Source organism: Protopterus annectens, chromosome 14.part0, assembly GCF_019279795.1.
Source record: "Protopterus annectens isolate FY-2018-M chromosome 14.part0, PAN1.0, whole genome shotgun sequence".
Taxonomy (NCBI): Eukaryota; Metazoa; Chordata; order Ceratodontiformes; family Protopteridae; genus Protopterus; species Protopterus annectens.
In genome coordinates this window covers 652,422,619-652,450,449 of record NC_056748.1, presented here as the reverse complement: position 1 = coordinate 652,450,449, position 27,831 = coordinate 652,422,619, and the positions used below count along the sequence as shown (strand labels likewise).

The window sequence follows — 27,831 nt, the reverse complement described above, 5'->3', positions numbered from 1 at the left end:
TAAAAAAACTCTATGGTAGGCAGCTTTGCCTTAATGAATTTCAGCACAGCTTATAGGTTCATACTAGGCTATCTGCCCTAGGGCATTTATAAGCCTAGCCAGAGTGTGTTTGGCTTTCGCCACCCATTTTAAATTAATTTTGCTATGCCCTTTTTCGAGGTTAGTGTACTGTGCCTCTGTCTAACAGTGACACAGAAGTGATACCCGGGGTAAACCTACGATCTCCCATCCACTCATCAAGATTCCTCTTGAAGAGAGTCAATGAGGGACTCTGCCTAACCTGGACTGGGATTTTATTCCAGAGTGAAGGGAGCCTCTGTGTTATGAATCTGTCCCTCCAGCATGTCCTATTTATTTCAGTGCTGAGGTTCAAGTCTCTCGAGCGCGTAGCTCGATGGGATTTGGATTTTCTGAGGTGCAGCATGTCTCTTAATTCCGGGTTGGACATGCAGATTGCCTCTGAGCAGGCGGTATGCCACTGAGTAGAGCTGGAGTTTCTTTAACCGGGCAGAATATGGCATCTGTTTGAGCCCTTTGATCCTCTTGGTGAGGTACTTTTGGGGTCTTTCCAGTTGCTGCAGGTGTCTGGTAAGGTACATCCCAAAAGGGGCATTGTACTCAATTATGGGCCTGATGAGGGATGAGTAAAGAGGCACGATGACCTCCCCTGATCTAGATGTGAATCCCTTCATGATTAGGTGGGCTATATAAAATGTTTTTTTAACCACTTTGGCCACGTGGTTGTCAAATGAGAGATTGCTATCACCTTGTGTCCCCAGGTCCCTAATTACTTCTTCTGTACTTAATGGATTACCACCTATGTGGTAATTTGTGGGGACTTTGTTTTTGTCAAATGGGATGACTAAACACTTTTTGGCATTTAGCTTGAGGCCATGGCTCTGGCACCAGTTGTCTGTTTCTATGAGGCCCTTTTGGAGGATGCTTGTGTCGACTGGAGAGTCGATTATGGTGCCCAGTTTGCAGTCATCTGCGAACTTGGTCAGCCACAGTCCTTCCGTGTTGGCCTGTACCTCCGAGAAATATATACCGAACAAGAGAGGTCCCAGGACTGAGCCTTGTGGGACGCCACTTGTAACTGGTTTGGAGTCTGACATGGCTCCAGCAATTCTAACCATGTGGGTTTTGTCCTTGAGCCAGTTTGCAACCCATCTAGTGATATAGTATTTTGTTTGTGAGCAGACTGCAATTTAAACTCTTTGAACAATGGGAAAGAGTAGTTCAATATTTCAAAGCCTCAGAAATGTTTTGATATTAAAGAAATTGCTGCTAATTGAGAGCAGATAATGATCTTGGTGCAGTTGTATATGAGGAGACATTGTATTCCACAATCCACTGAAAAAGTAATGTCTGGTAGCTATTTCATTTTCTAAAAAAGATGCCACATAAGTTCAATCATGCCAAACAACATAGAAATCCTAAGTGTCTATTTTGCTCAGGTCATCCAAGGCCCTTCAGTGACCGAGATTAAGGGTTATACTGGATCTTCATTAGCTCCATGCTATCATAAGATGCATTTGAGGCTGGAAATTAATAGAATTACTTGGATATCTGCAGCTGTCTTCGTTCTCACCAGCAAAGCTAATCATTCGTCTGCAATCATTAATAGACAAGAATGCTTGCTGAGTAATGCTGTAGCACAGTAAACTAGCAAAAAATGATAGAGGTTCCATACAGAGCCTTCTCCTTTTGTTGCCCACTGCCCTTCGCATATGCTGATTGTCCCTCTGGCCCTCCCTGTAATGGCATACTCAAACTATTAAGATTATTTTCTCTTCTTTTTCTCAGTTTGTGTTGCTCTTCATTTTTCCTGCATTTTTTTTCATTCATTCAGTACATTTTAACTAGGCAAGGCTGCACTCTGATAACAGAGGTTATAACTGTGTTAAACCTGGGAGTCTAGGAACTGCAAGATCCCCCAGAAACAATTTGTATTCTAGATGTTGTGAAGTGCATTTTAGAATTTTAAAAAACTATTTATCCAACAATGACCCAGTCTTTCTCTTCAGCTTGTTTCTTTTTTTTTCTTGTATTAGCTCAACACACCTCAAATGACGAAGACTACAGTGTATAACTATGGAGGGAAATAACTGCATTAAACCAGGGGTATGAGGACTGCAAGGCCACCAGAAGACATGGAGGTTATAGATGCTTTGAAATGCATTTTGGAGTTTTATTAAGCAACCTTTTAATCAAGCAATGGGCTAAACAAAAGAAGACATTTCACTCTTACTGTTTAGCTTTGCTTTTTCTTGCACCCTTTCACCACACCTTAATTACAGTGTAATAACTGTGGTAGAAGTAACCAAATGTAACTAAGGATCTGGGACCCCCTAGGCACCCAGAATCCATGGGGTATAAACAATCTGTGATAACATTGTAAGGCTTTTCCCCAACATTTTGAGCCAATGATGGCCTGAAAAAAAATCAGTTAAGTAAAGAAATTCATTCATATTTTATTATTATTGTTATTATTTCAAGGTATAAACAAGTTGCATCCAAGGGTTATGCTCAAAGCTAACAACGTAGCAGTAAACTGAAAAAAAATCTTTGCAAAGGTTCATAAATCCCATCACCTCAAAAAATAAAAATGGGGGGGGGGGCAGCTTCTGTATGTATCCCCCTCAGGTGTTAGACAAGGATAAAAATTAAGGAACAAATGACCACAGTCATATATTTCAAGTTGCTGATGTCATATGTATGTGTAGTATGCCTCCTAACCCCTACCAACAAAAGACAGCCACTGTCTCTACCCCTGTAATGTCAGACTGGGACAAAACAAATAGACCTGTCCTGTTTCAACATGTTTAAACAGCATGCTTCTTTACCCCCCCCCAAAAAAGATAGCTATCTGTATATATATCTACTTCATAACATTGAAATTTCATAACGTCGAATTTCATAACGTTGAGATCAAAACGTTGAAAGAGTGCTTCATAACATTGAAAACTACAGTGCATATGTGAATAACATCCTCTCCACCTATAACAACACCTAACTAACAAACACAATTTCTATTGCGCCCATATGAGGGGCTCTGCCCCCCCCATAAATTAAATACATTAACTCCAAGGTCGCACTACAGTGGAAAAAGGTTAATTTCCCAACCTCACTGTATCACCACACACATTTTTTCTACTGTAGTGCGATCTTGGAATTGATATATTTAATTTATGGGAGGTTTGCCCCCCTTGCAGAAACATAGTGGAAAGTGTGTTTGTTGGTTAGGTGGTGGTGTAGGTGGAGGTGATATTTACTTGTGCAGTGTAGTTTTCAGTCTTATGAAGCATACTTTCAGTGTTTTGGGTTTTCAGTGTTTTGGGTTTTCAGTGTTTTGGGTTTTCAATGTTATGGTCTCAATGTTATGGTCTCAATGTTATGAAATTCAACATTATGAAATTTCAGTTTTATGAAGTAGACCCCTGTATACACATTTGCTGTTTGATAGTGAAGAAAGTGAAAAAATAATGATAGTAATATTTCCAACATGTTACTTATATCCACTGCTCCTGTACAAGCTACAGTGAGCCTCTGTGCATACCTTTGAGATATGAGAGTTAAGTTAAAGAAATGTCCACACTTTCCCCAGGCCAGCAGTAGCAATTAGGGTTCCCACCTTTCGTTGTGGCTAAAACCGGAGTAAAGCCACACCCCTCACATCACCAGTAACCCTGCCCACCCCATCCCTCTCCCACCCGTATTCTGCCCATTTTGTGACATTGTGATTACATCACTTGGCGGGAAATGCCCTCTTTCTGTTCCTGATCCCTGTTTTTGGCTGATTTGCTATGCTTTTTGGTAAAAAAACATAGTAAATCAGCTGATTTACAAACTCCAATAGTCTATTTCCTTTTTTGAAACAGAATACCGGAGTTTGTACAGTGTTTTCTGGACTACCGGAGAATCTGTTTGATTTTAGGATAGTCCGGAAAAAAAACGGAGGAGTGGCAACCCTATAAGCAATAGCGACTAGTGGATACCTCTGAGATTTAGGGGGAAAAATTAAAGAAATATTGACATCATCCCCTGCCTCTCACACAAGCTACAGTGATCTTCATTGCATACCTCTGAGCATGGTTGATTTTAAAGCAGGTGGGGTTTGGGCAGAGGTGACTGCTAAGTCTATGTCAAAACCCACTTATACAGCCTCTGGCCCTCAGAAGATCTGAAGGTCTGGATGTTATGTGATAAATTTTATGACTTTTTTTTTTAAAGAGATGAGTATTTAGATTGAGCAAGTTTCATGAGGGTCGGTTAGCTTCATACAGGTAACACTAAGCCCCCCCCCCCCCCAAAAAAAAGTTACAGCCGCTTTGGTGTACATTACTGATATCTGATTTTGATAAAATCCAATTGCCACGTAATGACAAATTCACCACCGTAACAGGTACAAGCAAGAAAAATCTGAGGGTAATGCTTCTTAATGCCAGAAGTCTAAACCTCAAAATGCACTCACTCGAAGCACTCCTAAAAATGGAGAACATCGACATCTGTGCAGTGACAGAGACCCTGGTTCAACGCTCCAGAGAGCACCCTGCATTACCAGGCTATAACTCATACCACACCTTTCGGCCACCTAACCTAGACCGAAACACTAAAGGCGGGGTCATGTCCATATTCATTAAGGATATCCACACCTCCAGGCTAGTTGCTCAGCAAAATGCATCCGAGATTATCCAAGTACAACTAACTCTGGTAAGACCGCAATCCAAATTGTAGCTTGCTACAGATCCCCCACCATGCCCCAGGATTCCCACTCATTTCTTGATACACTGGAAAATATTAGGGTACAACCTAACACCCTAATAATGGGTGATTTTAACTACCCCATCATTAACTGAAAAAACTACTCGTGTACCAACTCTTGTGCTCAACATTTTCTGGAATTCATAAATTCCAACGCAGTGGATCAGCTTATCCACACCCCCACCAGGGGCAACAATATCCTAGACCAGTCATTACCAGCATGGGCAGCCGGTGTTCCACACCAGAAGTCAATTCCTCGTTGGTCAGATCCGACCACAAGATAATCACCCTAGACATCCACACCCCCCCCCCCAATTAGGGAAACCACCATAAAAAATTTCTCCAAGCCAACTTCATGCTTCTTAAGATAGAAGTGGCAAACTTCACGACACCCATGCTGAAGGACAATAGAGGTACGACTGCTGAATCCTGTACAAATACATTTTATAAGCTTACACGAGTGCATGGATCATGCAATCCCTAACCAGAACCAAGATGCTATCCCCCAAAAAAAGGAAGCCAATCTGATGGTCCCTTGCCATAAACAAACTCTACAACAGAAGAAAGAAACTGTTGCAAAAAAGAGTAAAATCCCATGATTGGAGGAACTCCATGGTCAGCCTCAGTAAGAAGCTGAGATCCCTCATAAAATCCTCCAAAGCTAGTTACGAAAACAAAATCGCCATTGATTCTAAAGACAGCCACAAAGCATTCTATAGCTATGTCAAGAATCTCAATGGCAACATTCAGATCTGCTATGAGTTACAGCACAATGGCAGTAAATATACAGAACCAACTGATATTGCCAACATCCTGGCAGATAGGTTCAGTGCTAACTTTACCCCTTTCTCACCTCCTAAAGGGCCCATCTCTATACCGGAAGAATGCAAAGTTCCTGTAATCACGGCTGCACAGGTAAAAAACACACTCTCCAAAGCCAAGAACACAGCATCCATAGGACCTGACAACATCCCAGGCTGTGTTCTATACGAACTGCAGAACGAATTGGCACCCCACCTAAGTACCATGTTCAATCATAGCCTCACCTCAGGCTTTGTGCCTACTGAGTGGCGCACAGCAATGGTTATCCCACTCCGCAAAGGGGGAGCCACCACGACCCTGGGAACTACCACCCCATTGGCCTGACGAGCCTGGTCTGCAAGGCTATGGAACGTATCATCATGGAACTTATAAACAATGTCATTGGTAATTTCCAAACTCTGGAACCTACCCAGTTCGGGTTTGTAAAAGGCAGATCATGTCTCCTAAACCTGATAGACTTCTTTGAAGCGGTCACCAAAGCCGTAGATGAGGGTAAGGTGGTTCACACAGCCTATCTAGATCTCGCCAAGTCTTTCAACACCATCCCCCACTCTGGAATTGTAGATAAGCTCACTAAACTAGGTATAAATTCCTATGTCACAAGATGGGTTGCCAACAGGCTCACTGACAGAACCCATACTGTGAAAGTAGCAGACTCTAAATCCAACTTCAGACCAGTGACAAGTGGAGTACTCAGGGTTCAGTCCTGGGTCCTCTCCTGTTTGGTATCTACTTCTCTGAAATACAGGCTAACACAGAATGTCTTTGGCTAACAACGTTCGCAGATGACTGCAAACTAGGAGCCATAATCAAAACTCCTAATGATGTGGACATCCTACAAAAGGGCCTCACTGAGACAGATGCCTGGTGTCAAAGACGTGGCCTCGAGCTCAATCCCAAAAAGTGCATTGTTATCCCTTTTGGTAAAAACTCTGTACCCATGAACTACCACATAGGCGGTAGTCTACTTAACACCGAAAGTGTGATGAGACCTTGGGACACAGATGGACAGTAGTCTCTCCTTTGATAATCACATCGCCACAGGAGTCAGGAAATCCTTCTACGTGGCACACCTCATCACAAAAGGTTTCTCATCCAGGAAAAAAGAGGTCATTGTTCTCCTCTACTCGTTGCTTATTAACCAATTATAGAGTACAATGCCCCTTTTGGTATGTACCTCACAAGACATCTACAACTGGAAAGGCCGCAGAAATACCTCACAAAGAGGATTACCAGCCTCAAACAGATGCCCTACGCAGACCGTCTCAGAAAACTCCAGCTTTACTCTGTCGCATATCTCCTACTCAGAGGCGATCTCTGCCTAACATACAAAGCTACTCCCAATCCTTCCGAGCTACACGCTCTAGGGACCTAAACCGTGTCACCACAATAAACAAAACATGCTGGAGGGATATATTCCTGTCCCAGAGACTTCCCATACTCTGGAACAAACTACCTATCTATATCAAACAAAGCTCCTCATTAGCACTCTTCAAGAAGAATCTTGATGATTGGATGGGAGATAGGAAATTCACCCCAGGGATCACTTCTGTGGTTCTGCTTGACAGGGGCACAGGAAAATAATTTTCTTGGTTGGCAAGAGCCAGGGTACCGTTTGGCTATGCTTATGTAGGCCCTAAGACCTACCTGTGAACTTATGAACCTATGTGTTTCACCTTTGGTATCCACGGACAATTGCCACTCCTTAAAGTATTTCAGGTGACTTGACACAGATCACAAAGCCAGAAAAATGAGCAGCAGCCAGTCATTTTCCTCCATGGACAGCCCCAGCAATTATAATTACTTTGTACAGATCTCAGAGGAACGCTTTATGTGCTAAGGGAAAAACAGAACACACTGTTTTATATATTCTTTTCTGTCCCGGTCCCATACCTCTCACTTGTCCAAAATTTCATAGACTATCCAGATTTCTGGTTCAAGTTTTTGATATGTTCCTTGCAGCATGTGTGAATTCTTGACAAATCATTGAAGACTGCAGTCACCAAGTAGTGAAAGAAATTTGAGTTTCAAACTTCATATCTTTCAGAAAATGCATGCTAATGCAAAATACTGTTATAGCAGTTTCTAAATTTGTAAGAGCACTATTTAAAATTTGTCCATGTTCTTTGATTTTTCTCTCCTTATTATTTTTGACTTTATCCAGAATTCTTAAGCAAGGAAGTTGCGGGGTATAACTGGTCCAACAAAAGATGGCCATCATACCTTTCAGCTCTGTCTTGATTTTGCATGATATTTTATGCAGTGCCTGTGTCCATCGGCTTTCTGGTTAATCATTTGAGGTTTAAAGTCTGTCAGTATAATGCCAGATACCAGAATTTCACACTTTATTCAGAAAATGTACGATGATGCACAAAACTTGTTCATAGGATTGTAGGATGTTACTAGGTTAACAGCCTTAGAGCCTTTTTAAGCCTAGCCATTCATGCCCCAGTTTTCCCAACTGTCATTGCCAACAAACTTGTTGCTCTATTAATTTTTTTAAGTAAATAGTGTAATAATTAAATTGTTTCCCTGATTTTGAGCTTTTGCCCCCCCCCCCCCTGCAGATCATTATTTTTCTCTCTGTCCGGATCCTAAGTTTGATAATGCTATGCTGTCAGTGTCCAGATAAAAACAATAATTTGCCTTTGATGAAAACTTCCTGCTTAGCATATTTTGTCACAGCAGGGCACCTTATCATCAATATGGCTAGTATGGCCAAGCAGTCATGTACCCCTTTCCAGCCCATCTAGAACATCACACCCTCTGCCTCTTCCAAACACATTATCTCCTACAGGACAGAGAGATGTCGATTGAAGGCTTGTCTGGGTAAAAAGGTTAGAGCACCAGAAAATTGTTTCTCGGGTGGTACAAAATACTGTGGCCAACTTATGTATTTTGAGGTTTCTGCTCCTTTGCTCAGCAGAGCTGAAACCTCTTGTGTCCAAATCTAATGAGAATTGAATGGAAAAGTCAGCTGCAGTACCTTCACTCTAGCAAGCTTGCCTCACCGCTGGGACCTTTTTTGTAACAGGGGTGCTATGGAGCATATATACCTTTTTTGTTTTTTTGAGCACAGAAATAGTGAGGTTTTGTTGCGTTTTGGATAAGTGCTAGAGTTCTAGTTGGGAAATTCTACTTCGAGTTATTTGATAAAACATCTCCTTACTAGGGAAGTAATTGCAAATGACTGGACTGATCCTAGAAGGGGTGCTTTCCCCAATTGCTGTTTTGAATCTAGGTCTAGCTAATATAATTAGTTTTAATAGTTAAAATTGTTTTGTGCTGTTAGAGTTTGTGCCTAATTGAAGGGCAGTATCCACCCCAGCATACCCACCTCACTTTGGGGACATTGGAGCATTTATACATTTTATTTATTTTTTGAGCACAGAAGTGCAGTATTTCATTGTTTTAAAAATGAATAAATGTAGAAGAGTTCTCCTAGAAGGATAATGTCCTGGGCACCTCCTAATTAGTCTGAGTAAGGCCGGACCTGGTTGCATAGCCTAGCCCTTGCAATTTCAGGCATGGACTAATCAAGTCTCTCCACTAATGCACACAACTTTGAAGGTTACCTTGGTTGAGTGGCATAGCCTGATATTCCGAAAGAAAGATGGTATGTTCCCACCAGGCATTAGAAGGAGATCTGTATATATTGGTTCCTTTCTTATAGCTCCCTTGAGTGTAGGTAGTGTGATTTCAGTTTCTTCAATTTCTTTTAGAAGCAGTTTTTGGACTTTAGCCACATAGTGCAAGAAAAATAATAGATTAGAGAGAAATCAGTAAGAATTTATTATGCAAGTGTTAGGAGTTTGAATTAAAAAAAGGATGAACTTGAATTGATTTTAAGGATATTCATTATGATGTGGTAGTGTTAACAGAAACATGGAACTGTATATACGTCTTTTTACCTGAATATAAATTGACTGACTGAGAGGAAAAAGGCATGGGGGAGGTGAAGGAGTTTTTGTTGCAACCTGGATAAGTTCTAGGGTTCTAGTTGCAGACCATAGTTGGGAAATTCTGCTTCAAGTTATTTTATCTACCTCGGTACATTTATTGATATGTTATACGAGTCCTATGTCATTTGCAATGGAAAAGTACTATTTTTTGAGGAATTAAGTAAATATTTCAGATTATGACAATTTAATTTTGTTGGGCGAGTTTAACTTTTCTAATATCAGCTGGGAGTATGGGACATCTACATCTTCCCTAGAAGAAGAATTTGTGGATCCTTTTGCACTTCATAACTTATAATTTTCCCTACAGGGACAGAAAATATTCTTGATATGTTAATAACAAATTTGTTGGATGAATAGTAAGTATAAAACAGCTATGCCCCTTAGTTCAGATCATAATGCCTTTAAGTTCGCAGTAATTATGAATTCACATTCAAAACATCAGGCTAAGATTGTTTTTGATAAATGTCTAGATGATGTGATTAATATGTAGGATACTTTTGAGTGCACATGCTGTGAACATTTAATTCAATGTAGGCAACTATGACCAGGAAATATGAAACCTACTCAAATCATTGGTAAAGCACAGCACATTCTAAATTATTAAAGAAGAAAAGGAAGAGGTTTAGTGTTTGGAAAAGATATGACTGCTACAGCTAAAAGGGCTCATAATTTAGTTCGTAAGAAATGGAAGAGCTCATTACTGAAAGCTAAATGCAAGGATGAACATTTTTTGTTTAATGTCTCAAAAAAGAAATGTTATGTTCAGAAATATAAAGGGGAGAAAATGGAGTGGTCTCTGTTATTGTTAATAAAAAAGTATTATATGAAGGAGAATAATTGGCTGAGGTGTTTAATAAACAATCTGATGTCACTTTTTTCATTCTTTCTCAACTGTTGGGTTCAGGGATCTGACTCTGACACTTCTTCCAGATCGTAGGTTTCTTCAACTGTCAAGCTCCTCCCTTTACCCATAATGCTCCACCAACCTAACTTAACTCAGATTTTATTTGCCATAATTGCTGACAGATATGGATTACAAGCTCTTGAGGGTTAAGGGTTGTTTATATGCAGTTTTTTTTATTTAAATGAGTTTAATTCAGTTTAGTTTCTTCTTACACATTTATAGTTTTCTGTATAACTTCCCTGTACCCTTTTTATTATTACATTTTTTCTCCGCTAATGGCCTTTTCTCGTGCTCCTTGAGAACTTCTGAATACCATTGTTGGTAGTCTTTTCTTTCCCTTTCTTGAACTTTTTATAGTACCCTTTAATACCACTATAGACAGGAAGAATAAGCCTATCTTCTTCCTTCCAGACACTCTGCTCTGGTTGCTGGTGCTAAAACCCCCAAAAAAACAAGACAAAAAAGTTGATTCTGTTGCAAAACACAAGGAGTCGCATAAAAGGTCTCCTGATCATCCTTCCACTCTGACTTTGGGTCCTTCATCGGAGTCATCAGCAAAACGTTTGAAAAAGTTGGACCCGACCACTTTGGATCTGAATCTAAGAACTGAAAGATCCTCTTGGATCCATACTCCCCCTGTGATTTCAGAGCCTATCCCTTCCAGGTTCCTATCTCCATTCCTTGAACAGTCACCGGCAAACATTCTAGCCCTCTTCAGCAGCTTTGCCTCTTCAATCCATTAAGATTCTATCCAAAGCAGATGTGCATAGGATGATGAGGAATTTCCTCAGGACGCATATTTAAATGCGAGTCCTTTTGGCTCCAACACCATCAGGTCCTCAGACCCTCCATATAGCCACACCACATTTGATTTCTCCTTCTCCAATCTCTCCTTTGGTTTTGGAGCTGTTGGATCTGACCTCCTTAGAGGCATCTTCCTCAGATCCTAAGACCATTGCTTGTTCGAATCTGATGGATGTTCTAAGTGTTTCACTGTCGCAGTCATAAAATTTGGGTTATCTGCTTGCAGTAGCCCTCAATCGGCCTGATTATCAAAGTCTTGGGTCCTTTGTTGGTTGCTGTCTCATCTTCCATGACGTCAGGTAGTCAGGGGTATGAAGCATGCAGCCAACACCATTACATCAGTCTTTCTTGCAGTGCGGTGCCCGAAGCAGAAGCAGTTCGCAAGTGTCGGTCGGCCGACTCCTGAAATTTTTGTTTTTGAGTTTCAGAACAGAAGTCTTCAACTAAAGATAAGTACCCCGTTAGGGAAACTTTTTCTTGCTCTAAACCGATGTCAGTAAAAGTCAATAATTGTATTTCTTGTGGAAAACAAATACCTCATAAAGATTTTCATTCGTATTGTATTCCTTGCCTAGGCCCTGACCACGACATACCTCACTGTCGGTTTTGTGTCTTATTTAAACAACAAACTATTCGTCGTCGGTATATTTATGCTTCTAAATATTTTGGTACTCTGTTTAATTACCCAGATATGGCTTCAGTAAGCCATTCGACTACCCACATTCTGAAAAAACGCAAAGATAAAGACAGAGACAGGCCGCCTAGGTCCAAAGCTGCCAACGCTTCTCCTAAGCTAGTCGCCAGTTCGCCGGTACTCAGTGAGGTGCTTTCGCAGCCCCTGATACCCGCTACTTCAGATTCGCAGGCCTCTACTGAGACCCATTTGGAGTCCAGTATGCCGCGAGATGCTTCAACTGTGGAACCTGCGGCTATCTCTACCTTGGATGGGTCCGGAGCCGCTGTGCAGGCACTGGCTTCTGAGGGTATAGTCAGGCCTACTGACTTGCACATTAAACCGACGCCATCTTCTTCAATCCATGCCTAGAAAACTGACGCCCAGACCGCATGGTCAGGCCTCTATGCCTAAAAAATCAACTAAGAATGGCTGAAGACCTTATTACTTTAATCAGGGGAAGCCAGCCTTCTCCCTCTAAGAGACCTAGGACTGAATTTACTTATGATTCCTTCTGATCAGGATTCTGAAATTTCTGTTTCCTCTGATGACCAGGATTTACCCTTATCTACCTATGAGGATTCTGATGCAGAGGACTGTATTCCCTCTGCTTCCCCTCCAGAGGATTTCTCTTTTGGTGAAACCTTGCATACTTTTAGGGAGCATTTTCACTGGGAAAGCCAAGATTTCTTTGATTCTAAAAAGAGGCTTAGGGATTTCTTACTCCTGCCCCAACACAGGCCTTTAGCTATCCCCCCTGTACTGGACATTGCTGATGATGCATTTTCGGAATCTAGCTTGGCCCCTGACTCCTTACCTCCTGCTCCCAGAAAACCAGATAGATGTTACAGGGTTCCTGACTCTCAACAAGTTCCTCTTTAAAAATCCTACTGCGGATCCTGAGACCATTTCACAGGGACGCAAGGGCATGAAGGCTACTACTGCCAAAAATTATAGAGATTCCAGGGCGCTGGATAGATGGGGGTAAGAAGGTATACACTTCTGCAACCTTGGCCATTAGGGCCTTAAACTGGCAGTTTCATATGTTAAAGTAGCAGCAGCATATTATTGGATTGCGTAAACAGATAATGATGTTGATTCCTGACTGTGCTGAAAATAAGGATTTACAGGATTTAATGCATTCTGCTGAACAAGTTGGAAAACATACTTTGCAATGTGGTTTTGATTCACTAGAGGCATCTTGCAGGGCTGCTGTCACTGAGTCTGTACTTAGAACGCATGCTTGGCTTAAGGAGCAATCTTTTCCAGATCATGTTAAAGCGAAATTGCTGGATGTTCCCTTAAACCAGGACCGCCTGTTTGGCAACAAAGCAGAAGGTAGTACTTAAAAAGATGGAGGAAAAAGTTAAATCTATGCAAACTGTTAAGGATTTCCTGCAAGTACAAACTGCAAGATTTAGTAGGCATTGGCGCTCGAAGAATTGGTCCTTTCCTGCCTCTTCCAGGCCTTCTTAGTCCAAACCCAGAACCAGCAGAATACCCAGGCTTCAGTCCCAAGGTACGCATAGGACTAAGCAGTGGGGGGGTCCCACTTCTAAAGCAGGGAGTAGTAAGACTCCCCCCTATGGTAAATTGTCTCAATGACTTAACTTTAAAACTTCCAAGCCCTTCTCAACTGACTGCTCCTTTAGGGGGAAAGATTGCTCTGCAGGCAAAAAACTGGGAGCTCATTACCCAGGACAAATGTTGGCCAGATCTTCCCCAAAATCAGTGGGCAGATGCTCAAAAGCAAGTTCTCTCTTAAGTATAAGGGCTATTCAGACTGTCCCAGAAGAGGAAAGGGGACAAGGTTTCTACTCAAGACTTTTCCTGGTGCCCAGAAAAGACAACTCCTGGCATCCTATGCTGGGCCTTTCTATCCTAAACACTTTTTTGGTGATCCCAAAATTCACGATGCTAACTCTTCACCAGTTGCTTCCTATGGTAGGCAAGGATGCCTGGTTGGCAACACTGGATTTAAAGGAAGCCTACCTGCACATCCCAATTAGGGAATCTTGCAGAGGATACCTATGCTTTAATGCAGGCTTCACGCACTGTCAGTTCACTGCACTGCCCTTTGGCTTATCTACTGCGCCCGGGATATTCACAAAGTGCCTAGCTCTAGTCATTGCAATTTGCAGGCAAAGAAATATTGAGATATACCCATACCTGGAGGATTGTCTAATTCAGGCAGAAAGCCAGGACATACCATTGAATCATCTGGCAATTGTACAAAAAGTGCTAACTTCTGTGGGGTATACCATAAACGAAAAGAAATCACATGTTGTACCCTGCCAACAAATTGTATTCCTGGGAGCAAGCTTGAACACAGCTTCCCAGATGGCTTTTCTGACGCCGGAGAAACAAGTTCATTTGACAGCTTACTTCAAACTAATGGTCACAAAGACCCTGCTATCTGCAAGACAAATACTACAAGCCTTGGGGTTCATGGCGTCCTGCATTCTTCTAATTCCATATGCAAGAATGCATATGTGGAAACTACAATGGTATCTAAAAAGCCTATGGTGATTCCTATCATACCTTGCCTACAGTTAGAGTTCCTTTGATGGGCAGAGGCCTACCACCAAAAGAAGGGACTACCATTCACTCTACTCGCTGCCGCCCAAACCCTAACAACAGACGCATCAGACTATGCATGGGGGGCTCACTTTGCAGGGAAGTGCATTCAGGGCAAATGGAACCCAAGTGAAATGCACCTGCATATCTATCAAAAAGAAATGTTAGCTGTACAGAATGCTCTGACAGCCTTCAAGGACTACATTCTTCCAGGACAATTAATGGTAAAGACGGACAACACCACTGTTATGTGGTACATAAGCAGGGGGGAACCCACTCATGCCCTCTCTGCTGGCTAGCCATGGCTCTGTGTAACACAGCCTTGAGCTACCCACTGTACCTACAGGCTCAATTCCTGCCAGGAAAGCTAAATACACTGGCAGACGAACTAAGCAGAAATCTTATGGACCTACACGAGTGGAAACTGGAACCAAAGACATTCAACATGTTGATAAACAAATGGGGGAGCCCAGATATAGATCTGTTTGCCTCCCCCTAGAACTACCAGTTGGACAAATTCTGCACAAGGACTCCCCACAAACAAGCTTGGAAAGTGGATGTCCTGTCCTTCACCTGAAAAAATCTATCAGTTTATGCCTTTCCTCCTCTGCCTCTTCTCTCCAAGGTACTACTAAAGATCAAACAGGACAAACCAAGGACGATACTGATTGCACCAGGCTGGCCACACCAACACTGGTGTGTACCCCCTCTTGCGCAGTGTCACTGCTGACACCATGGCACCTGCATCAGACCCCTACCCTGCTGTCCCAGCAGGAGGGCCAGATTCTGCACCCTCAGCTTCAAACCCTGAACCTGGCAGCCTGACTAATTACCATCTCTCAGTAAACAAGTGCTGGATGTCATTCTGGAGGCAAGGAGGCCTAGTACTAGAAAATCTTATGCTGAAAAATGGAAAAAGATTCTGTTCCTGGAACCAAACTCAGGGGATAGGCACAGCAGCGCCCAATTTACCTCAGATTCTTCAATACTTAACTGAGATGCTTCACAAGGGCCTTTCCTTTTCCTCCATCAAAATTCATGCCTCAGCCATTTCAGCTCATTACAACACAGAACCCACCCCCTTCTCTCATCCCCTGCTCAAGCAGTTCCTCAGAGGAGCCAAAAACGTAAGACCACCCAGGAGAGCCCCAACCCCAGCCTGGGACCTTAACTTTGTATTGGAAAAACTCACTCTACCTCCTTTTGAGCCAGCTGCAAATGCAGAGTTGAAATTCCTTTCTTGGAAAACAGCCTTCATTTTAGCCATCACTTCAGCAAGAGAAGGGTGTCTGAATTCAGGCTGTTAAGGCAGTGGAGCCTTTCATTATCTTTCATGCGGACAGGGTGTCCCTCAGGACCAATCCCTCCTTCATGCCCAAGGTAGTATCCAGTGTGGCTCTTGATAAGTCCATTCATTTGCCAACCTTCTTTTGTAATCCACAGAACAAAGGGGAACGTATTGTGCACAAACAACTTAGATTTTACTTGGCCAGGACTAAACCACTCAGGAAATCTGAACAGCTGCTGGTAGCATTTGCTGCAGGGGCAGAGGGGAAAGCCATTTCAAAGCAAACCATTTCTAAATGGATAGGCCATTGCATTCATTTCTGCTATAAGCACCATGTCAAAAATATCCCACAGGGGATACGACCACATTCAACCAGGGCTGCATCTACCTCTACAGCCTTTCTCAGAGGTGTCTCTACCAGCTGCTACCTGGGGTTCTATACATACTTTCACCAAGCATTACCATTTACCAATTTTCTCTAAATCCAGAGCTGGCTTTGCCACTGCAGTCTTGCAGGGCCTTATAGGTGGTCCTAATGCTACGTAATTTCCTCCTCCCATCCTTAGCTTTGGGAATCTACCCAAATGTGATGACTGCAACAGTGAAACATGAAGAACATAGTACAGTTGTGTACACTTGCCATAAATGTAGATGTTCAAGTGTATTCACTGTTGCAGTTCTGGTTACCCTCCCTCCAGCCCCCTGACTTCTTTTGGCTATACCTCTATTTCTTTTTACTATGCTTAAAGCTTTTTGGTGTATTTGCTTTTTTGTTGGAGGTGTAACCTTGTATATATCTTTAATTGCTTCCTATTAGGGGGGCACCTGACATCTGGGGCAAGAAAAACTGATGTAATGACGTCGGCCGCATGCTTTATACTCCTGACTACCTGACGTCATGGAAGATGAGACAGCAACTGACACAGGACCCAAGACTTAGATAATCAGGCCGACTGAGGGCTACTGCAAGCAGATAACCCAGATGTGATGACTGCAACAGTGAATACACTCAAACATCTACATTTATGGTAAGTGTACACAACTGTACTTTTCTATGAATCAACTTGCACCAAATACCTCAGAACCGAAGAGTTGACACCAGCTCCTTGGTTTTGGAGTCAACTCCAAAGCTGTCAGAGATGTCTCTTCCCCTCAGTGGCACGAGTTAGCTCGGTTTTGACTCCCTCTTCGGGTTGTGTGCCTCCGGGACGTCGGGAGCTGATGATCTGAGAGTGTCCATTGTTGGATCCATCAGCTTCTGCTTCCCTTAGGCACTCCACCTTTGAGATAGTGGAGGGAGTTTTCTCTATGGCTAGAAAACAAATGCCCTGTCCTCTTTAGATCAGACTTCTCATTCGGTTTTGTATCCTGAGCCTCAGTCATCCTCTCACTAGGACAGACAGTCCAAGCTAGCCTCCAGTCAACCCATCAGAGTATTATCTCTTTCAATACCTCCCTGGAGCATCCCACCAAGGATGTCCCTTGGAGAACATGCAGGAGGAGGCACTTTGATTACCCAACAACAGTCTGTCACTGAAGCCACTAATTTTGATAAGGGGTGAGGGTCCCCACATCACCACCTGATGTCTCCTTTGGCGATATCTTGGAACTCCTTAAACAAAGAAGTGGTTGGTCTCCTGATGACCCTTTCCAAGAGGAGTCTGTGTTTTCCGGAGGCTTTTGGGTCTGGCCCATCTACCTCCTGGGTGACTTTGCCTGCCAATGAGCTTGTAGATCTGCTCTCTCTCCGGGTGTGGAAGGTAACACACTGTCAAGCCTATTCCCAAGCGAACAGACAAAATCCTTGCACCCCCAAAACACCATCTGCAGTGGAATAAAGGAGTTCCGTTTGACACCAGGGTTGTTGCAGCATCATGAGATGAGAACTAACAGAACTGAGTTCCTCTGACCACACCTATAACAGGGGGTCTATGGTGCTGGACAGGTCTGGGAAGAGTGTCTGTGCATTGGCGACCTTTGCTTTCAAGTCACTGAATTATATGGCACATTTTAGCAGTCTTCAGAGAGATTTGATCAAGGAGCTTACCAAATCTCTTTTGGGGTTCATGTCCTCCGAGGAAGGGAATGTCATTTCTTCACACCTTGCTACCCTTCAATCAGTATCTAATTCGCCCATGAGATTAATCTCTCATGCTGCAGAAAGTACCTCATGGGCAGCGGGTTTGGGTATTTCCTTTAGGAGACATGCCTGGATGCACTTGTGTGACTTTACTGAACCATTTAAATTTTCCATCAGTGCACCTTTTGACAGAACCTTGCTGTTTGGCCCTAAGATAAAAGAGACTGTGCAATGTAGAGTGAAAGACCCTGTCTGCTGTGGTCATACATTTTTTCTACTCCTCAAAGGTAATTTTCTAGGAATCACTAAGGTGGAAGAAAGATGTGATTCAAGAAATCCCAGAGTCCCTTTCAGGAATCAGGTGGAGGGGGTTCCCCCAGGGGAAGAAGGGAGGAACTCAAGTGGAAGACGCAGTCCTCGTGGCAGTGGTCTACATAACCAGGGATCTAGAGATTCTTTCTCAGATTGATTCTGTCAGCGCACCTGAATAGAAACCCAACTGCCTGTCTCAGGAAGCAGTCAGGGGTCATCTATCCCTGCACCAGAAAGCCTGTCTAGATGTAGCAAAATATTTATGGGTGCGGAAGATAATATTCAGAGGTTATATTATACCATTTTCCCAATTCCCTCCAACAGTTCCAAAGAAGATCCCCAATGTTTCACCCAGTCAGGGGGAAGCAGTTTCTCTAAAGATAAAAAGCTGCTAGAAAAAGAGTCATTCAGGAGGTCCACCCAGACCAAAGAGGATCTGGAACTTATTCAAGATTCTTTTTGGTGCTAAAAAAGACAGGGGACTTGAGACCAATTTTGGGCCTCTGCACACTAAAACAGTCTGTTCAGTATACAAAATTCCATATAGTCACAGTTCAGTCCATTCTGTCATTTGTGCACAAGGATGTCTGGATGTGCTCAGTGAGTCTTCAAGATGCCTACTGTCACATCAAAATGAACAGTCACTCCAGAAGATACCTGCACTTCCTGCTGGGTGCCAGTCATTACCAGTTCAAAGCATTGCCCTTTGCTCTCACCACTGCCACCAGGGTGCTCATCAAATGCATGTTAGTCATAGCAGCTCACCTGAGACTGCTGGATTCTGAATGTTTCCATATATAGATGACTGACTTCTGACTGCTCCAACTAGGCATCAGCTGATTCAAGCAAGGGACTAATTAATCCATCTGTGCTCCCCTCTGGGAATGTTAGTCAGTTATGACAACTCTCAACACATACCAACTCATAGTTTGTATTCGGATCAGCACTGATAAATTCCATCCACCCAAATAGTTACTCTTCCTCTGTCTTTAATAGAAACCATTCAACTCCAGGTCAAGAAAATAATTCAAAATTCTTCCCTTCCAGCATGTCTGATACACCTAGGCTTGGTTTCCATAGCAGGTGGGAATCACCCTTGTACCGCTTGCCAGCTTCCATATGAGAGTCCTTCAATGAACACTCTCCACTCAGTGGTCTATTCTTTAACAGCCAGTATCCATCCCAATCAAAATTACTCGAGTGCAAGAATTACCTTCTATGGTGGATTCACTCCAACTCCACAAAGGCCGACTTTTTGTTCTCCCTCAACCCAAGGTCACAGATAATATTAAAAATGTGATTTTAAACTCTCCTTGGAATAGAGATTTTGTTTTTGGCCCTTTTGCTGCAGAGGTGATCAAAAAGTGTGATAAAAGGGGTAAGCTGATCCATGGAATCTCTTAAGGTTTTTCAGCTCCCCTTTTCCAAATTTCTAAAGGATTTTCTTAGTTTGCTTTTTGCCAAAATTGGATGAGGAGCAAGTTTCAACAAACTACAGTTAAACAGACATTTAAGAAGAATGTAAGGGGATTCCAAAAAAAAGCCTCAAGCCTCCAAAACCCAAGGACAGTCCAAGTCTGAATGACTGTTCAAGAGACTTTGATTCCCGCCCACCCTGGCTCCTTTTTTTCTTCCAGATAGTCTGATTCTCCATTTTTCTGTTAGGCAGCAAGTAGTTTCAGACAGATGGGATGTTCATCATGTTACCCTGCTGCAGTCATCACACTTGGGTTATCCTGCCGTCAGGCGGTCCCGCAGTCGGCCCGAATTCCAAAGTCTTGGTCCGGCGTCGGTTGCTGTCGCTTCTTCCCTGACGTCAGTGCGCCAGGGGTATATAATAGGCATCCAACGCCATTTTCCCCAGTCTTTCTTGCCGCGTGGTGCCCGAAGCAGAAGCAGTTTGCAAGTGCCGGTCGGCCGACACCTGAGATTTTCAATTTGAATTTCAGTCCGAAGTCTTCAATAAAGCTAAGTGCCCCGTTGGGGAACATTTTCTTGCCTCAGTCCGCTGTCAGAAAAAGTTAACAATTGCATTTCTTGTGGGAAGCAAATACTTCATAAGGACTTCCATTTCTATTGTATTCCTTGCCTAGGCCCAGACCACGACGTCACAGGTTGTCGGTTTTGCGCTAGGTTTAATAAACGAACTATCAAACGCCGTTTTGACTTTGCACGGCATTACTTTGGTAGGAAATTTAATTATGTCATGCCGTCAGAGCAGCCGACAACCACCACTCATAAAAAAAACGCAAGGATAAGGACAGGCAGCCTAGGAATAAGCCAGACCCCGAGGCCTCAGCTGGGCCTGTCGCCGGTTCTCCGGTTTTCAGTGAGGCGCCTACGCAGCCCCTGACGACCGCAGAGCTGGAACCCCAGACAGCTGCGGATTCCCATGCGGAATCGACTAGGCCGACGCAGCTTTCTACCGACACCGGAGCAGAACTAGACACCGGTGCAATGGAAACACCTTCTGTTTCTGTAGGTGTCTTCAGACCGACTACACTCACCATTAAATCTTATGCTAAAATTAAAACTCCTTTAAAACCAAAGAAAACTGTACATCAGTCTACAGTTCAAGGCCCCATGCCTAGGAAACAGATGCTTAAGATGGCTGAAGATTTGATTACCCTTATCAGGGGTTCCCATCCCCCTCCTGATAAAAGACCTAGACAAGAGGAGGATTATGCATCCTCTGACCAGGTTTCTCTCTCCTCAGATTCTTCTGAGGAACAGGATTACACTTTTCCACCTTATGAAGATTCTGATGCTGAAGACTCTATTCCCTCAGCATCTCCCCCTGAAGACTACTCCTGTGGGGAAACTTTACATACCATGAGTGAACATTTCCACTGGGAAGGCCTGGATTACTCAGATTCTAAGAAAAGGCACCGAGAGTTCCTTTTACTACCCCAGCACAGACCTCTTGCTATCCCTCCTGTTCTGGATATTGTGGATGATGTTTACTTGGAGTCTAGTTTAAATCCAGACTCTCTTCCTCCTGCTCCAGCCAAACCAGACAGATACTACAGAGTACCTGACTCACACAAATTCCTTTATAAAAGCCCTGTAGCTGACCCAGAAACAATTTCCCAGGGTCCTAAGGGAGCAAAAGCTTCTATGGCTAAAAATCCTGTGCCATCTGAAAGGGATTCCAGAGCCCTAGATAGATGGGGAAAGAAAATATACACCTCAGCTACTCTGGCTATGAGAGCATTAAATTGCCAGTTTCACATGTTGAAATATCAACAATTTCTAATGTCTCAGTTAAAACAAAAAATGAGCACACATTCAGAACTGCCTGACTGCAAAGAAATGCAGGATCTGTTGCATGCAGCTGAACAGGTGGGTAAACATACTTTACAATGCGGATTTGACTCATTGGAGGCTTCTTGTAGAGCAGCTGTTACTGGCTCTGTCATACGTAGGCATGCTTGGTTAAAAGAACAAACCCTCCCTGACCATGTTAAAGCAAAATTATTGGATGCACCTTTACAACAGGATGTATTATTTGGTGTCAAAGCAGAAGAGGTTTTAAAGAAAATGGAGGATAAGGCAAAGTCTATGCAAACGGTCAAGGATTTTTTGCAGGTACAACCCCCTCGATTCAGCAGAAATTGGCCAACAAAAAACTGGTCCTTTCCAGCTTCAGACAGATCACAGAGGGGCAAATACAGACGCCTAAGGGGCAGAGGTCAGTCACAGGGCCCTTACAAACCTCGCCAATGGGGTTCTGCTACCCAGAAAGGAGGAGAAGACAGGCCCCAGGCTAGCAGAAGACAAACACAATGACTCTATTCTCAAACTACCAAGCAAATCTCTCCTGGCAACTCCCTTGGGAGGAAAACTAGCATTTTTTGCAGACAACTGGCACATCATCACAAAAGACAAATGGGTTCTAAACATTGTCTCTCAAGGATACAGATTCCACTTTCATACCTTACCAAGGAACAAAGGAATGCCAAACCTGCCACCAAATCAATGGGCAGAGGCACAAAAACAAATTACAGCTCTCATGAACATGAGAGCCATTCAACAGGTACCTACACAGGAGCAAGGACAAGGATTTTACTCGAGACTCTTCCTAGTCCCAAGAAAGGACAAGTCATGGAGACCCATTCTGGATCTTTCAATTCTGAACACCTATCTGCAAGTACCAAAATTCAAGATGCTAACACTACAGCAGCTTCTTCCCATGCTGGGCAAGAATGCTTGGCTAGTCACTTTGGACCTCAAGGAGGCATACCTGCATGTCCCTATCAGACAAATTTGCAGAAGATACCTCAGCTTCATTGCAGGTTCAAAGCATTATCAATTCTCTGCACTGCCTTTTGGCTTATCTACTCTGCCCAGGGTCTTCACAAAATGCCTGGCACCAGTAATTGCATACTGCAGACAAAGAGGAATTCAAATATACCCATACCTGGATGACTGCCTTATTCAAGCAGAAAGCAAAGACATTCTTTTAAAGCATCTGGCATTTGTGAAACACCTTCTAAGTTGCCTAGGGTACACAGTAAACGAAAAGAAATCAAAACTAGTGCCCTCACAAAACATAATATTCCTGGGTGCCAGCTTGAATACAACGGCCCAGATGGCTTATCTCACGCCAGACAAGCAACGACAGCTGTTTCAATATTTCAAAATAATGGCAACAAAGACCCAACTCCCTGCAGGAAAAATTCTGCAGGCCTTGGGATTCATGGCATCTTGCATACTACTAATACCATTTGCAAAACTGCATATGAGGAAATTACAATGGTACCTCAAAAGTGTATGGACTCAGCACAGCCACAGCTTGGAAACAATGATACCACTCATTCCCTGCCTTCAACAGGAGTTTCTATGGTGGGCACAGGCATATCACCTCAACAAGGGTCAGCCTTTCACCTTACCCACAGCCAGGCAAACTATGACAACAGATGCATCAGACTATGCCTGGGGAGCACACATGGCAGGGCAGTGCATTCAGGGCAAATGGACTACAGATCAGAGGCATTTGCATATCAATCAAAAAGAAATGCTAGCAGTACAGAATGCCCTAACAGCTTTCAAGGACCTTCTACACCCAGGACAACTAATAATAAAGACGGACAATACCACAGTCATGTGGTACATAAACAAGCAAGGGGGCACACATTCCTACCCTCTATGCAGGCAAGCAATGACCTTGTGGAACACTGCACTGTTTTACCAGGTTCAATTACAAGCACAATTCCTGCCAGGACAGAAAAACACATTGGCAGACGACCTAAGCAGAAATATCATGGATCCACACGAATGGAAACTAGATCCACAAGTATTTGCAATGATAACTCAAAAGTGGGGACGCCCAGACATAGATCTGTTTGCAAGCCCCCACAACCACCAACTTCAAAAATTTTGCCCAAGGACCTTCCACCCACTAGCTTGGAAAGTGGACGCTCTCTCATTCAGTTGGAAAACATTTAACAGTGTATGCCTTCCCTCCACTACCTCTTCTAGCAAAGGTACTGCTGAAAGCCAGATTAGAGTGACCACAAATGATACTCGTTGCACCAGACTGGCCACACCAGCATTGGTACCCAATTTTAAGGAACATGGCCCACGGCCCACCATGGATTTTGCCACAAATTCCTCACCTGCTCACCCAGTGAGATCATCAGATTCTACACAGCCAGCTCAAGACTTTAAACCTGGCTGCATGGCAAATTACCTAAACAACCAGCCAACACCTTTACCCAAAGCTGTTATGGATGTCATTCTGGAGGCCAGGAGACCCAGCACCAGGAAAACCTATTCAGACAAATGGAAAAGATTTTGCGCCTGGAACCAGGCTAAAGGCCTAAACCCCCTTGATCCAAACATCCCTCAGATTCTACAATATTTAATGTGGTATTGTGGAGCTTTGATGCCTACTGATAGTGGTTTGATGCGGGTTGATGCGAGAGGTCTGCCTCCATGTTTGTTAAATATCTCAGGTTGTCCTACTAACTGTTAGAAGCACTGTACAGTCGGTAAGCATAATTCAGTTGCTACACCACCTTGCAACACCAAATGTGATCAGACTGCTGAGCCATGTTGCTGGAGAATGAAAGACTAAGGCTCATCCAGTAATCAAGCGTTTGAGGGAGACTATTAGAGTACTTTGTGAAGATTTATGAATGGCGTATTTAAGGTAATTCTCTGAAGGTTAGATTAGTTGGTAGCTAATCTGGCTTTATGTAGAGAAAAGACAGAATTAGTTTCTCTAAGAATGATGAATAGTGGGCATTTGCTTGTTGGTTACTACCTGGCTACTAGTGCTGGTGTCAAAACAGCTGCACACAGCTAGGTTTGAATGACGTTGTGCTCCTTTTCTCACCAGATATTGCTGGGGTCAGTACACTCTTTATGGACTTCTGTTAGTAGATTTCCTGGGTAGAACTGACAGCAGTTAGGCATAACAGAAGACCAAACTGCACCGAAGTCCAAAATTAAAACTAAGAAGCAGCTACCTAAAATAATTTTTAATGAAAGATAGTTGGATGCCCAATAAGGATTACTAGAATGATAAGTGGGTGTTTAGCACAAATCTGTGTTCAGAAGATGGTGATATATGGGTGGGGTTGAGTATGGCGACTGTGAATTGGTAGTTGCACATGTGGATCAGCTGACTAGATTAATATCTCTCTGCTGCAAAAGTAAATGCAGTTTAGGAGCTTGAGAATATGGTTTTATTTACTTCAAGGTATACAGAGAATAAATGAGCATCAGAAATAAGGGACTAGCAGAAAAGGTGAACAACATTGAGTTGTACAAATCACAGATTAGGTCTGATGAAAATCTTCTGAAACATTAGCATTATAACTTGTAGTGGCTCCTATGCAGATTGACTTTAAAAAAAAAAAAAAAGGTGTTTTTATAAATTTTTCCCAGAAATATTCATGTTTTTGGAACAGGCTCGTACACATGGTGTGGATGAGTACCTCAAGCTGTCGTAGCCTTCCTGAGCTCCAAATTTAGAATCTGTAGTTTTGAGAGCTGAACAGCCGTGGTGGTGCAGCAGTTAGCATTGTTGCTTCTCAGCAAGAGGTTCAATTTTCGGCTGGAGCACCTTCTGTGTGGAGTCTGCATGTCCTCCCCACAGTCAAGTGATGTTAAAGACATGCAAGTAGGTGTGAGCGTGGATGGGCATGCCTTCTTTGAAGGTTGGGTGTTTGGCTGGCAACTTGGCACTGTAAAAATCCACTGACAATCAAGAGTGGACCAGAGTTCTGCTGTGGCGACCCCTAACCAGGAAAAGTCGAAAGTCTTCGAGTTTTGAGAGCATGTCAAGGCCATGTCTTTAAAAATCACACCCTGATGTGGGGAATATGCCTTACGGGTCTGTATCTCTCCCAAGTAATTCAGTACATTCCAGTGTAATGCCGTTTACACTATGAGAGTTGCCAGTAAACCCTTTACGAGTTGACATGTTTTATTTGTTAGCTGTTTCAGTTATTGAGATGGTAGCATTTTTTTCTGATGTGAAGACTGCACAAATGTTTTTGATAGCTAAATACTATCCGTTACAATATCGATGCACTTAATAAACTGCTTTAAGTATAATAAATAAATATATATATATATATACAAATATATATATATATATATATATATATATATATATATATATATATATATATATATATATATATATATATATATATATATATTCCACACACACACACACACACACACACACACACACACACACACGTCTAAAATATATATTTTAATGATTGTCATGGTTTGTGTATTTCACAGTTTTTTTTTTCAGGTGGCACAATAAAATAAAAGTATAATGTAAATGTATTTTTCTTTTCCACAAATAAATCAGTTGTGTTTATTTGCACCAGGTCAGTTGACCATTGCATGGAGACTGTTTACAGAATGTTTGTTGTCATGATCGCAGTCGCATCATTTTGTTTACTTTGGGATATAGGGTAGTTGTTTGAATCCATTGATCAAACAGACTCAAATGAAGTGGCATTCCAGATTCTATTTAATTGCATTTTGTCCTGCTGTGCAAAGCATTCTGCACCCCTTGTTTCACCCTGCCATTTAAGTTTAATCCATGTTAGGGCTGCTGCATCTTGGTGCAAGACAAATCCTTCTTTACAGCCTCACCATTTGTCTAATTGGATTTTTATGAATTGCCTGAAAAACACTTGTTTGCCAGCTTTTTCCTACTTCTGTCCTACTGACTTGATTAACATTGTTTTTTTTTTTTGTTTAATGTAATCTGTGTATGAAGAAATTCTGTATTTGGAATGGCTAGATCTCTTGAACCTAGGAAACATTTTGTTTGCTGAAAATGATATTTTACTTCATTGTATCAGCTATGTTTTATGGGTGGTGGTTTAAAAATCAGCATGTGTTCTCATACTGTGATGCCTGTGCTTCACTTTTAGTTACAGCATGAGAAGGCTGAACTTGAACAGCATCTTGAACAAGAACAAGAGTTTCAAGTGAACAAACTGATGAAGAAAATTAAGAGACTGGAAAATGACACCATTTCTAAGCAGCTCACGTTGGAGCAGGTGAATGTATTTCTTGTTTCTACTTCACAGTCTTCATCTGGAATGTTTAGTTTAAACATTTTCCACAGTGCAGTATAACAAGAGGCTAAAGTAATCCAGCAGTATGATAACTTCCAGATTTGTTTCATTTGCTCTGTATTTTTGGGAAGACATCAAATTTCTTTTAAGACTGTGCAGTTTAGTTTCTGTGAACGTCTTAGAAGGCAAAACTATTGCACTTAACTGTAGAACTGCAGTTATTTCCTGTCTCGTTTCAGTGGCAGTATACAAAAGTGCTGCTGGTGTTCTACATATGGTCACAAAAGACATTAAAGCAATTTACTGTGTGACAGAATATAATGTTAGTGCATTTTTTGTGTGCCTGAGCACACACATTTCACTTTTTTTCTGTTAACATAAATTGTCGACTTTAGTGACACAGCAGCATTCCCTTTTGTACCTCTTGGTCAGGTTTTTAGAACAAGTAGCCAGCAGAATTTGTATGACAGTTGTCATTAGAAATGCATCGTACTTGTCTGTTGCATTCTTTAAATCAGCATTGTTTTGAACTCAGTGCTTCCTATGCACAAAAAAGAAAAAAAAAATTGCAGCAGGATTTTTTTATTTCTGCAAAACTATGCCTGTTATGCTGATTTCTTTGTCATTACACATTCCTTTAAAGAGTTTCTTCATTTGTGTCCTGGCTGCATGGTAAGTGGAAGTACTGTTTTAAAGGTGTACAAATACTCCTGTTCATTTTAACTAGTTACATAAGCTAATTTTTTGCTGAGTAAGGGAGAAGATAGAAAGTCAGTTATTTTTTTTTTTCTGTTATCGGGTTTGCAGTATTCTGTATTTATTGTATGATTCACTTTTTCAGTAATGACTTTTAGGAACTTCTGACACAGAGCACTGGTCGGCTTGATTTCCAAAAGTTTTCACTTTTGCCACTTTGATCCCACCCCCAACTGGATGTTGGTGGCATAAGAGAGATATCAAACCCCACACCATCTTCCCTATTTTTTTTTTTTTTTTTTTTTATAGTTCATTTTTGTTACTGTATCACTTTGTTAGTACATCCTGGCTTCCAGAGTTTAGATAAGTACCATGTTGGGGATAGTTTATC

The 27,831-nt window shown here is 42.3% G+C and overlaps 1 protein-coding gene across 1 annotated transcript in view; it reads left to right on the top strand.

Moving 5' to 3' along the window:
• CCDC6 (coiled-coil domain containing 6) overlaps positions 1–27,831 on the top strand; it is a 1,452,251-nt gene that overhangs the window by 295,265 nt on the left and 1,129,155 nt on the right. The window contains exon 3 of the mRNA XM_044056399.1: positions 26,598–26,726. Within this exon, the coding sequence (XP_043912334.1) occupies positions 26,598–26,726 (129 nt within the window). The remainder of the gene's footprint in view (positions 1–26,597; positions 26,727–27,831) is intronic.